At 34.2% G+C, this 13,066-nt stretch overlaps 1 protein-coding gene across 6 annotated transcripts in view; it reads right to left on the bottom strand.

The window, feature by feature from the left end:
• Positions 1-13,066, bottom strand: part of Su(var)2-10 (E3 SUMO-protein ligase Su(var)2-10) — a 274,287-nt gene that overhangs the window by 126,819 nt on the left and 134,402 nt on the right. The window contains exon 10 of one of the 6 annotated variants that reach the window (XM_067774720.1): positions 10,952-11,263. The exons of the other annotated variants lie outside the window; for them this stretch is intronic. Within the exon in view, the coding sequence (XP_067630821.1) occupies positions 11,088-11,263 (176 nt within the window). The 3' untranslated portion in view covers positions 10,952-11,087. Of the gene's footprint in view, positions 1-10,951; positions 11,264-13,066 lie in introns of those variants that run through there. 6 annotated transcript variants of the gene reach the window in all.

Below are 13,066 nucleotides of genomic sequence, written 5' to 3'. Positions count from 1 at the left end.
ACATTTAGTGCCGAGACAAAAGAGGAAAAAGCCTAAGATGATTGACTTCAGATGTTGTTATTTCACAATCTCTTAAAAACTTCAGTTTTTCTATTTCTGAATTTAAATTGTCTCTCATTATACCGTTGCAACACATCTTTTTAGATCAACAATATTTGAAATACCACGTTAAAGACTTGAGAAAAATATTTAGTTGTTTATAGTGAGATAGCTGGAATTGTTCAGAAACTCCTAACCGGTAGAGTGCAAGAAATTGTAGCAAACAAATTAGCGTGAGTCTGCAAAAATATTTGAAAAAACCTAGTGCCGTAAGGGAACCATAACAAGAAAGCAAACTTAGTCTGTGTTAAAGGTTTTCCAAAATTTTTATTTCGTACGTTTTTGAGCACGAAATCCTTTTTTTTTACAACTTGTTTGTTTGATCCTCCATTTCAGTAAGTGATATACTGTTGTAAAGGTATTCACTTAGGGCACAATTGGTCCGAAGAAGTCGTCAACTTATCTACGTTCAGTTCTTATCGACGACACCCTTTATTCGACCCATGTAAGCAAAAAAATAAAGATTAATATAAGAATATGTATATTCAGATATCCTTCGTCTATCGCTATCTGTTGTAATTAAATTACCCATATTTTAGTATTTGCCCCAGTGTAAATAAAAAATATGACAGAAAAAGTCCAGTATCACTGATTTTGCCGTTATGTATTCAAACCTGGCATATGTGGGTTATGGGGGCTAAGAATATACCGGCGCTAGATATGCCTGTCGTAAAATGCAACTAATGTGACAGGGCAGTGGGATATTTCTCTTTCAATACATACCGCCGCTGCTGACACCAAACAACTGGAACGATGAGGAATATCGCGCTGCCTAGGAAGAAGGAAGATAGACGCTTATTTAGAAGAAAAAACATGAGAATCTTCAGATGTTGGCTGATAGGAGTAACAAACGGCTTTTCAACCAATTCTCCCAAAAAATCCTGCGAATGACGGAAGTAATTGTGGCGACCTGGCAACTGACGTACAGAATATGCTGAAGTTGTGGAGGGTACACTCACACTCATTCCTAACTAGCGAAGGAAAAGACGAACCTGACACTACAACCACTGATAATGGAAAAAAAGTTCTGGCACTTGACTTGGACGAAGTGACAATAGTAATATCCCGGCTAAACAATCAGAAGGGGCCAGGTAATCACGGAATACCAACCGAGGTTTTGAAACACGGAGGCGAAGAGTTGCTAAGGAGCGCATACCTGTAGATTGGAGTTTTAGTGTGCCGCGCCAGTTACCGCGGTGTCCGCCATATAAGGTTCTATCTAACACACTGTGCGAAAGACTGTAGCTCATAGTCAACAAACGAATTGGACACACGGACCAAATCTTCACAATTCGCCAGATCCTGAAGAAGATTCATGATAACAGAATCTATGCTCACCATATTTTTGTTGACTTCAAAGCCTTTTACAGCGCGAAAAGAAGTTGCCTGTATGCTGCTTTTCCAAAAAATTACATTAGTGAAAATTATTGCCGAAAATTTTTCTGTTTCATAGATACCTGTAGACAACTACCACAAAACTTGAAAATTTACATTGACTAAATCGACAATTGTCGGTCTGACAAAATTGTTGTGACAATCATGACAAAACTTAAAAGGTCTGTCGAAAGCAATAGCATCAACTTTAAGGCGCGGTTTTCAGTAGTTTGTTAAGCTAAGCTTAAACTAAGTTTGCTTAAAATCTTCTCAAATTTCAACTCCAGTTAAACTACTGAACAGTTTTTCAGTCACAGTTTAAGACCGCCTTTGGGGTAGGCTCTTTTGTGCGGCAAAATTGGTTTTTTATTATCTAGATCAGGGGTCGTCACTCCATAAGCGCTTTCACGCAATTGTTTTTGCAAAACGCTCAGCCAAGCGCACCGCATCCCCGTGCGCACGCATTCTATCCTCTAGCCCAAAACCGAATGTATTCTGCTGTGCCCATTAGGAGCTAAACTGCTACAATTTCGTGTAAAATGACTTTTGAAGTAATATTTTTGGGTATATTTTTGGTTCACCTGTACGAAAACAATGAAGTTTTGTTTCATTTATTTAATAATTCAATTTTAAATTAAATTAAATTTTAATTGAACGCATGCTGAAGTATTTTTGAATGCATTTAAGAAAACAATGCGATACGTTAATTTTGAAAGCTACGAAGTTCGACTGGGTTTGAGTACGTGCCAGCGCCATTTCTGCTCGCTGATTGGGTGTCCCTATTTATTTTAGAAAAAAAATGAAGAATAGACATGCACATACAAAAATGTATCTCGTCTCACTTGAACTTAAAAATTGAATATGGAAATATGTACTTATTAGTGAAAAGCTTGAAGTAAGAAAATAATTTAAGATTATCACTCATTTATCTAATAGAATATAATAAATAATAGCCGCGTTTTTTTTTTAACGGATTTATTTAGCTTGACTCTGTGTAGTGAACAGAATTTTGTAATTGAAATTTAAGTAACTTCCCGATAAGCTACCAGCTTGAAACTTGGAAAATAGTTCAGAACCCTATGACAATGCAATAATAAAAAAAAAGTTCCGATAGGTGGCGCATGGATCGGAAAATTTCAAAAAATCGTATTTGTGCTACGATTAGGCTCATATTTGGAACACGTATTACATACGGGATTAGAAATCGCTTTGTGAAAAAACTCCCGCTAGGTGGCGCATGGATCGAAATATTTCAAAAAATCGCATTTGTGCTCCTATAGAATAGAAAGCGACATTTGGAAAAAATCGCCGCCAGGTGTCGCAAGGATCGAGATATTAAAAAAAATCTTATTTTATGAATTTTCAAAGTTTTTACAGTGTACTTTTTACTAGCTCCGTCCCCATTTTTTTTATTTTTGGATTTCAAAGTAGGTGTGGTCACACTTCCATAAGAAGCTCTTGGCGATCCCTGATCTAGATAATTTGTAGATACGGAAACAGCTGGATTTTGTTTACCCAACAAACATGGAAAAAAATTTCTCTAGCGAAATATATGTCTAGTTCCGGAGGTGATACGCAGCATCATTATTTAATTATTTTAAACCAGATAGTTCTCGAGTTGATATCCAACTTCATTCTCCAATCACTATCCCACCTTTGAGACATTTTGTTAAATTTAGAGTTCTCGAGTTGATCTCCAACGTTATTATCATTATCAAACTATTATCCAACCTTTGAGAGATTTTGAGAAATGTATAGTTCTCAAATGAATATTCAACACATATATCCAGTTGATATCCTACATTGGATATCCAGTTGAAAAAAATCTCCAAGGTGGTACCACCAAAACCAACAGCTATTTATTGGGGTTGATAGCAGTAATGCTTGAATTTACAACTCACGCCTTTAGTGGGTTTAGAAACAATCATCATACCGACGTTATATACACTGAATTCAGCAAAGCATTCGACAAAGTACGCCACTCATTACTTGTTTATAAACTCGAATTGCTTGGTTTTCATCCTGGCCTAACTCGCTGGATCTCTTCCTATCTTTGCGGTAGAACTCAAAGAGTCATTTTTAAAAACATTTGTTCAAATGTCATCGATGTTCCCTCCGGTGTGCCTCAGGGCAGCCATCTCGGTCCTATTCTGTTTTTGCTCTTTATATACGATGTTTCCACAACTATAAAATATTCTAAAATTTTAATGTATGCCCACGTAAAACTTTTTAAGTCATACGCGTCTGTTGAAGAAAGTTCTGTACTCCAGGCGGATTTAAATTGTTTAGTTACTTGGTGTAATGCGAATTTTATGCCGCTCAGCATAGAAAAATCTATGTGTTTTTCACTTGGGAACATACAGCCAGCTTCCTACACAATTAATGGCCAAACTCTGGAAAGCGTTGATATTTTTGTCGACTTGGGAGTTACAATGAATTGCAAACTAAGTTTCAACCCTCATATTAATGCCACAGTCAATAAAGCGAGAGGAGTTTTAGCATTTGTGAAAAGATGGGCAAAATAGTTTAGTGATCCTTACGTTACAAAAACCCTTTTTACATCATTGGTGAGGCCGATATTAGAATATGGATCTATAATTTGGAATCCACGTTATCAAGTTCATGTGGATAGACTAGAACCAATTCGAAAACAGTTTTTACTTTTCCCCTTGAGAGATCTTCAATGGGACTCTCCGTATAATCTTCCTCCTTACACTAATCCGTTAAAACTAATAAATCTTCCTACCCTTGCAAGTCGTAGAGAAATGCTAGATGTACTATTTATGGCTAGACTTTTAAATGGATCGATTTCAAGCCCATTTCTTTTGAACGAAGTAAACTTGAATGTTCCATGCCGAGTTTCAAGGCTTTATAAACCTATAATTCTTAAACAATGCAGAAGCAATTTCCAACTACACGAACCTTTTCTATGTTTGTGTGAAAATTATAACTCTCACTAGAGAATAATTGATGTTGCGGACTCGCTCTTTGCCATAAAAAAGACGGTTCTATCTTCTCTTAATAATTAAAAAATTATATTTATACTTTTAATGTATTGTATTTTGTGAATCTATATTTCTCAGCTGATGAGTTTCTCTGTAGCTGAGCGGTTTTAGATCTCGGCGCTTAAGAAGCCACTGCCTCTCAAAGACTCGGTAACAATAAAAATTATAAATTATAAAAAATATAATAATAATAAGAGTTATGATACAAATAAAAAAAAAAAAAACTATGTATGAATTAAAACAACAAAAACAAAAAACAATAACAGGATTAGCCTGGTTTCATCGGGCCACTTGAGGGCAGTGCGCTGCCACAACGTCCGAGAAAAAAAATTAAGTGTAATTAATCAAAAATAAATTATATATATGTATTATTTTATTTTAGTGAAAATACTGTAGTCTGGAATCTTACATTCGAGTCCCGTTAGAGAACCACAAGGTGGGAATTAAACCTTTTCAACTTAAGTAATAGCATTTTTTGCTTATAAAAAATTCCTCTTTTGCTGAGCAAGCTATGATTCTCAAGTTGAGCCACTGTTTCGAAACAACTCTTGAGATTTTAGAAGTATGCCTAGTTATCAACATGAGCTCTAATGGTACTCAAGCCCAAATTCTTGTTGGGTATATTCGACATCATTTCGAACGAACGCAAATCACCGATAGGTTAACTAGAGTTTAAGCTTGCCAGATCGGCCGCTTAAGCTCAGCTCAAACTCCACTTAAAGAAGACTGAAAAACTGCAGAATAAATTTATACGTAGATAAACTGACAAAATGAGTTGAACTTGTACTGAAAAACCGGGCCTAAGCATAACACCTCAATATTTTTCATTTTGAACCAATGTTTGTATTTGCTACACCAGAGCAGCAGTAGCAACGAAAAATATGCTCTCCTATTGATCTGGGTCTGAATATATATACATATAGAATATATATGGGGTATTCCATCCCATTTCGAACAATTTTGAACCCGACCCCTTTAGAATTGGCTGAGAGTTTTTCTTCTTTTTCTAGCTTACGAAAGACGTTTTTCAGAATTTTTTCAAATTGTTTCATCCAACTCAAAAAAAGTTATGAATTTTTAAAAAAAACACCGTTTTTGTTTTCAAAATGCTATAACTTTTTCAAAAATTTACCGTTTGGGATCTTGTTTTTTTAAATTTGTTTTTAAATGTACTTTTCGGAAAAAATACAAAAAAATTTTTAAAGTTTTTTTTTTTTAATTTTTCAGTTTTTCGAGATTTTTCAAATTTCGCCATTTTCTTTTTTCTCATAAAAAACTTCAATGCTGCAATCATCCCCACTAATCCCGGAAAAAATTTTTGAAAAATAAAATTTTTTTTTATCAATTTTATTTATATAACAAAAAAATGTAAGAAAATGTTTTTAAGTATTCTTTTCTTTATATATTATGGTAATCTACGATTAAAATAACCAGGATTAATGACTGACACAGTAAACATGTAAGTTTTCTAAAAATAATGTAACAAAAAAAAGAAAAAAAAAAGAAAAGAATACTTAAAAATCATTTTCTTACATTTTTTGTTATATAAATAAAATTGATAAAAAAAAATTTTTATTTTTGAAAATTTTTTTTCAATTAAATATAAAAAAAATCGGCCCACTCCGGGATTAGTGGGGATGATTGCAGAATTGATTGAAGTTTTTTATGAGAAAAAAAAAAATGGCGAAATTCGAAAAATCTCGAAAAACTGAAAAATTAAAAAAAAACTTTAAAATTTTTTTGTATTTTTTCCGAAAAGTACATTTAAAAACAAATTAAAAAAAAAAGATCCCAAACGGTCAACTTTTGAAAAAGTTATAGCATTTTGAAAACAAAAACGGTGTTTTCTTAAAAATTCATAACATTTTTTGAGTTGGATGAAAAAATTTAAAAAAATTCTGAAAAACGTCTTTCGTAAGCTAGAAAAAGAAGAAAAACTTTCAACCAATTCTAAAGGGGTCGGGTTCGAAATTGGTCGAAATGGGATGGAATACCCCTATATATATATATATATAGAGCCATTGAACAAAGAGTGGTAGTAATGCTCTGGGGGTGCTTTGAGCTGTCGTGCTTTACAGCGCAGCAAAGAGCAACATAATAACTGCGACAGATATTTTTTGTAGCAGAGCGACAGGATAGGTAGGACATTGTCTTCCGTGGTTACTTCGGGATAATTTCGGTCACTCCCAGTATATTTAAGACACTATTTCGATGTCATTTCTGGATGGTTTTAAGAGTCACTCCGGGTCATATCGGGATGGTTTTAGGGACTGTCGAGATCGTTTGGGGACTATTTAACGGTTCTTCCATTTATATATTGATCTAAGCATAAGCGTTTGAGGACCACGTCTACTTTTAAAATAAAGGTGAATAAAGATTTAATCTTAACACAATTTGCAATATATTTAACCATACAATTTGAGATTGCCCCGCAAATTGGCCTGCACATTTTTTTATGGGCTTTATTTGGAGCCATTGTGGATAAGTACAAGTGTGTTGACTTCTTTCTGACAGGCACTCGCTTAAGTTAGCATAACGGGAAAATCTGGGTTGGCATTGTTGTTTCGGTTAAAAACGGTCAATTAGGGTTATGTGCAGGGACGTAAAAGATTGAAGCAGGGTTTATGTAGTCACAAAAGTGTTGCTCCTGTTACACAGCATTTTATTTTTTTCATGTCGAAAATTGTTCAGTTCAGAGTTATTGATTTTCATTGAAAATTTTATTTATTACATAAGGTTACTCTCTAAGCGTAAACAGCATTCAAATTATTGTGAAAAACTTTTTAAGCACAACAACAAAGTGTATCGGTAAAATATTGCCTATGATTTCTGAATTTCTGTACCCAAGTACATTATAATTGTGTAATACAATAATCTGGTAATAGCATTTTTAAATGAAAAAACAACAATGTTACAAGTGTGGCGCTTTATATTTTTTTAAGTTTTTCTAGACTTATTTGACTCTAATTTAAATAAATTTTGCTATGTCCGTATGTTTCCGCATTGTTGGAGGCTAAAAGTTTCTATTATTTATATTTCCGTGGAAATATATGCAACTATTTCAACTGTAAATACTACAAAGTTTTATTAAACTATCAAATGCAACTCAGCTTAAATTACTCGTACGTACCAAAAATGCAACTCTAGACCTGAGATTTGCATCAGGTGAGCGAGGGTGTTTGTAATTTTGACGTCTATCGCTTAGTTAACACACTTGGTATTGTACACAATGTTTGGACCAACACTAAGAAAATAGAACAAGATTGTATTTTTATACTCAGAGTGCTTTGCACACAGAGTATATTAGCTTTGATTGGATAACGGTTGGTTGTACAGGTATAAAGGAATCGAGATAGATATAGACTTCCATATATCAACATCATCAGTATCGAAAAAAAATTTGATTCAGCCGTCCGTCTGTCCGTTAACACGATAACTTGAGCAAATATTGAGATATCTTCACCAAATTGGGTACACGAGCTTATCTGGACCCAGAATAGATAGGTATTGAAAATGAGCGAAATCGGATGATAACCACGCCCACTTTTTATATATACAACATTTTGGAAAACACAAAAAACCGGATTATTTAGTAAATAATACACCTAGAACGCTGAAATTTGACATGTGGACTGACATTGAGACTCTTGATAAAAATTTGAAAAAAAATTTTAAAACGGGCGTGGCACCGTCCACTTGTGATAAAATCAATTTTACAAATATTATTAATCATAAATCAAAAATCGTTAAACCTCTCGTAACAAAATTCGGCAGAGAGGTTGCCTTTACTATAAGGAATGCTTTCAAGAAAAATTAACGAAATCCGTTAAGGACCACGCCCACTTTTATATAAAAGATTTTTAAAAGGGTCGTGGACGAATAAAATAAGCTATATCTTTGCAAAAAAGAGCTTTATATCAATCGTATTTCATTTCCCAGGTGGATTTATAAAAATAAATAGGAAAATTTAAAAAATGGGCGTGGCACCGCCCGTTTTATGACTAAGCAATTATCTATGTTTCGGGAGCCATAACTCGAAGAAAAATTAACGGATCTTAATAAAATTGGGTACACAAATTTTCCCTATAGCAAGAAATATTTCTAGAAGAAATGAACGAGATCGGTTAAAGACACGCCCACTTTTATATAAAAGATTTTTAAAATTATAGTAGACGAAAATAATAAGCTATATCTTTGCGAAAAAGAGCTTTGTATCAATAGAATTTTACTTTCTAAATTGAATTATAACATTAAATTGGAAAACACTTAAATTTGAAAAAATAGGTGTGGCACCGCCCTTTTTTGTCTAAGAAATTTTCAAAGTTTCGGAAGCCATAACTCGAAGAAAAATTTACATATCGTAACAAAATTGGGTACACATATTTTCCTTATAGCAGAAAATATTTCTAGTAAAAATGGACGTGATGGGTTAAAGATCACGGCAACTTAGATGTAAAACAAGTTTAAAAGGTTTAAAAGGGTCGTAGACTAGAATAATAACCTACAACTTAGCAAAAAATTGTTTTGAATCAATGATATTTCACTTATCAAGTTTTATTGTAAGAGGAAATGGGGAGATATTTTTTTAAACGGGCGGTGCTACGTGTTATGTAGAAAAGTAAATTATTTGAAATGAAATGTGCAATTGAAGCTCACGCTGAGTATATAATGTTCGGTTACACCCGAACTTAGACACCTTTACTTGTTATTTTTTAAATTTTTTATTACTTTTAAATCCGAAAATCGGTATTAACTCCTCTATAAAAAATGTACAGGTCCGGGGCTGTTCAAAAATGTTTATATTGAAGTTATAACTATGTACACTGAAATTATTTTAGTTGAAAAAAAAAATTTATTATTTTAAATGTTTACAGAATTTTGATTGTCCCCTTAATGAATAAATTTTGATTAAAAATCTCAGTGCTGCAATATTTTTGAAACATTTTTTGTTGCCAACTTGTTAGTGTTATGCCCGGTTTTTCAGCACAAGTTCAACTCAGTTTGTCAGTTAAACTACGCTTAAACTTATTCGGCAGTTTTTCAGTCTACTTTAACTGAAGTTTAAGCTGAGCTTAAGCGTCCGATCTGGCTGGGTTAAACTCTAGTTAACCTATCAGTTATTTGCGTTCATTCGAAATGGCGTCGAATATACCCAACAAACAATTGGGCTTGAGTACCATTAGATCTCATGTTGATAACTAGGCATACTTCTAAAATCTCAAGAGTTGTTTCGAAACTGTGGCTCAGCTCGAGAACCATGGCGTACTCAGCAAAAGAGGAAATTTTTTATAAAACAAAAAATGCTATTATTTAAGTTCTCTAACTGGACTCGAATGAAAGATTCCATACCACAGTATTTTCACGAAAATAAAATAAAATATATATAATTTATTTTTGATTAATTACGCTTCATTACTGCTATCAACCAGGTGTTTATATCTCAAAATAAACAACTGTTGGTTTTGCTGGTACCTGATAGGGGATTTTGTTTTTAACTCCACCACAACTCGATATCCAATGTAGGAGGATATCAACTGGAGAAATGTGTTGGATATTCATTTGAGAACTGTATATTTCTCAAAATTTCTCAAAGGTCGGAAAATAATTTAAGAATGACGTCTTAAGGTTTCGGCGATTGAGATTCGAGAACTATACATTTTACAAAATTTCTCAAATGTTGGATAGTTATTGGAGAATGAAGTTGAATATCAACTAGAGAACTGTCTAATTTAAGAATAATTAAATAATGATGTTGGATATCGCCTCCGGAGCTAGATATATTCCGCTGGAGAAATTTTTTTTCCATGTATGTTGGGTAAACAAAATCCAGCTGTTGCCGTATCTACAAATTATCTAGATAAAAAAAACCAATGTTGCCGCACAAAAAATTCTACCCCAAAGGCGGCCTTAAACTGTGACTGAAAAACTGCTCAGTAGTTTAACTGGAGTTTAAATTTGTCTAGAATTTAAGCAAACTTAGTTTAAGCTTAGCTTATCCAACTACTGATAAACCGGGCCTTAATTTGAATATCATACCGAAGTGCCTTGGCTCCATATGGAAGGGCCTTTCTTCGCACTTTCATATGAAATTCAGACACTTTCATATAAATCGAATTTATATGTGAGGGCATATGGGAGCGCTTTGAAATTTTGTTTATATTAAAAAAAATCAAAAGTAATCAAAAAAGCATTTTCTGATTATTTTTGATTTTTTTCAACAATCGTAAAAAATCATGATTTTTTTTTTATAATTGTTTCAATCAATTAGAAAGTAATCAATAAAAATCGAAAATAATGGCAAGTATTCATTAAAACGCTTTTAAAGAAAGTAATCAATTGAACGGGTAATGATTACCATTAGTAATCATTATTTAATAGGCCTGAGTTATAGCGACAAAGCCGTGAAGAAGAGTTAAGAAAAACTACAATTTCTGATGTTTGCAATAACATTTATCTACGGATTTGTTTTTTTTTAACAAAAAATATATAACCATATGTACATATTTACTAGAAAATAAAATAATACGTTCATATCAACATAATCAATGATGCTCCTCTACAGGTAATTACGATATGGGCCTAACGCACTCAGATTGATAGATCGAAGAATCACTGATCCTTGTTTGAATTGCAATTGTCGATAACTTTCTTTTGCCCTTCACATCTTAAAACGTAGCTACCGTTATCCATTTGTGAAACATATATACGTTGTCCACGATGCCACATACTCCATTGGCGTTTCTTATATTGCCTTAGTCGTTTTAGAGTAATGCCTTGAAAGTGGTCTGTATTAACGATATTAAAAAATTGAAGTTGTTCTTAAAACGCCTCAAAATTTTTTTTAATTTGATTGTCCCCTACAGACTCGACCGAATTTAGGGATGCACGTGAAACGTTAATGAATGGAGAATTATTTCTTTCGTAAATAGTTAAAGTTTGACTCAAACATTTAAAATCAAATGACCCTGCTTTAGAAATAAATAAGCAGATCAAAATAAAATAAAGTAAAAAATAATGAGTTACAAAACGAAAAGATCGTTAGCGGCTGCGATATACGATTGTTATGGTATGTATTTATTCGAGCTGATACAACTCATCATTAAACCTCCATCTATACACACCGTAAAGGCTGACATAATTTTCCATGTTAATGCTGGTTCCCAGACAAAATTCAAGTGACGAACGCACCGATTGTTTTTTTGTTAACAGCAAGTACTTCGTCTTATTCACCACAAGGCTCTGTCGTTTTCGCTTCGTTAACTAAGCAAGGCTGCCTCTCTCCGTCCGGCTTTTCCAGGATCTAACAGAGTAAATTTTTAAACAAAATACGTTTTCCAACAAATTTTTGAGCAGCGAGTTCAATTTGTTTCACAGGGCCAATGTCGTTTTTTCCGTGATCGAGATACTCGTCTCGTAATTTTGCTTATTTGGTGTCGTGTAATACGTGAACGTATGACTGGTAGCGTAAGTTGGTATTACGAGTTCAGTGAGCGTGCCCCATAAATCGTAAATGTCACAAAGTTGTATTCGATCACAATGCCCCACATATAATTTTAATTTTGAATTTACTTCAATTTATTTGCTACCACAAAAAATTTCTCAGTCAATAGAATGTATCAGCAGATAATTTAGGCGAGGCATTAAAAAGTGGTGGCAAACACATTGGCACATAGTCATAGTCACAATAAAATAGGTTTAAAATTTAGTTGCAGCTTTTTGACATAGTTTTCTATGAGATATCTGTCAAAAAAGCTGCAACTAGAATTAAAATCCATTTTATTTTGACAATGACTATGCGCCTTTGTCGTTAAAATCTTGTTTTAATGGCTAGCTATTTCGATCGGTTATCAAACACTTACTTACTTACTTAATTGGCGCTTAACCGTCTAAACGATTATGGCCGTCCAACAAGGCGCGCTAGTAGCTCCTTCGCTCCGCCAACCGGCGCCAATAGGTCACACCAAGGGAGTTTAAATCGTTTTCCACCTGGTCCTTCCAACGGAGTGGGGCCGCCCTCTATCTCTGCTTCCATAGGCGGGTTCCGATAGAAACACTTTCTTGGCCGGAGTATCATCTTTCATTCGCATAACATGGCCTAGCCAGCGCAGCCGCTGCGTTTTAATTCGTTGGACTATGTTGATGTCTGCGTATAGCTCGTACAGCTCATCATTAAATCTTCTTCGGTACTCGCCATCGCCAACGCGTAGAGGTCCATAAATCTTTCGAAGAAATTTTCTCTCGAATACTCCCAAACCGCTTCATATGCTGTTGTCATGGTCCATGCTTCTGCCCCATATAGCAGGACGGGTACGATAAGTGACTTGTAGAGTATGATTTTCGTTCGCCGAGAGAGGACTTTACTTTTCAATTGCCTACCTAGTCCAAAGTAGCATTTATTGGCAAGATTGATTCTTCGCTGGATTTCAGTGCTGATGCTGTTGCTAGTGTTGATGCTGGTTCCCAAATAAACGAAGTCTTTTACTATTTCGAAATTATGGCTGCCAACAGTAGCGTGGTTGCCAAGGCGCATATGCGCTGACTCTTTGCTCGATGACAGCAGGTACTTCGTTTTGTCCTCATTCACCATC

The sequence above is a fragment of the Eurosta solidaginis genome, chromosome 3 (genome assembly GCF_040869045.1).
Source record: "Eurosta solidaginis isolate ZX-2024a chromosome 3, ASM4086904v1, whole genome shotgun sequence".
In the NCBI taxonomy this organism is placed as follows: domain Eukaryota; kingdom Metazoa; phylum Arthropoda; class Insecta; order Diptera; family Tephritidae; genus Eurosta; species Eurosta solidaginis.
This window is presented reverse-complemented; position numbering and strand designations above follow the sequence as displayed.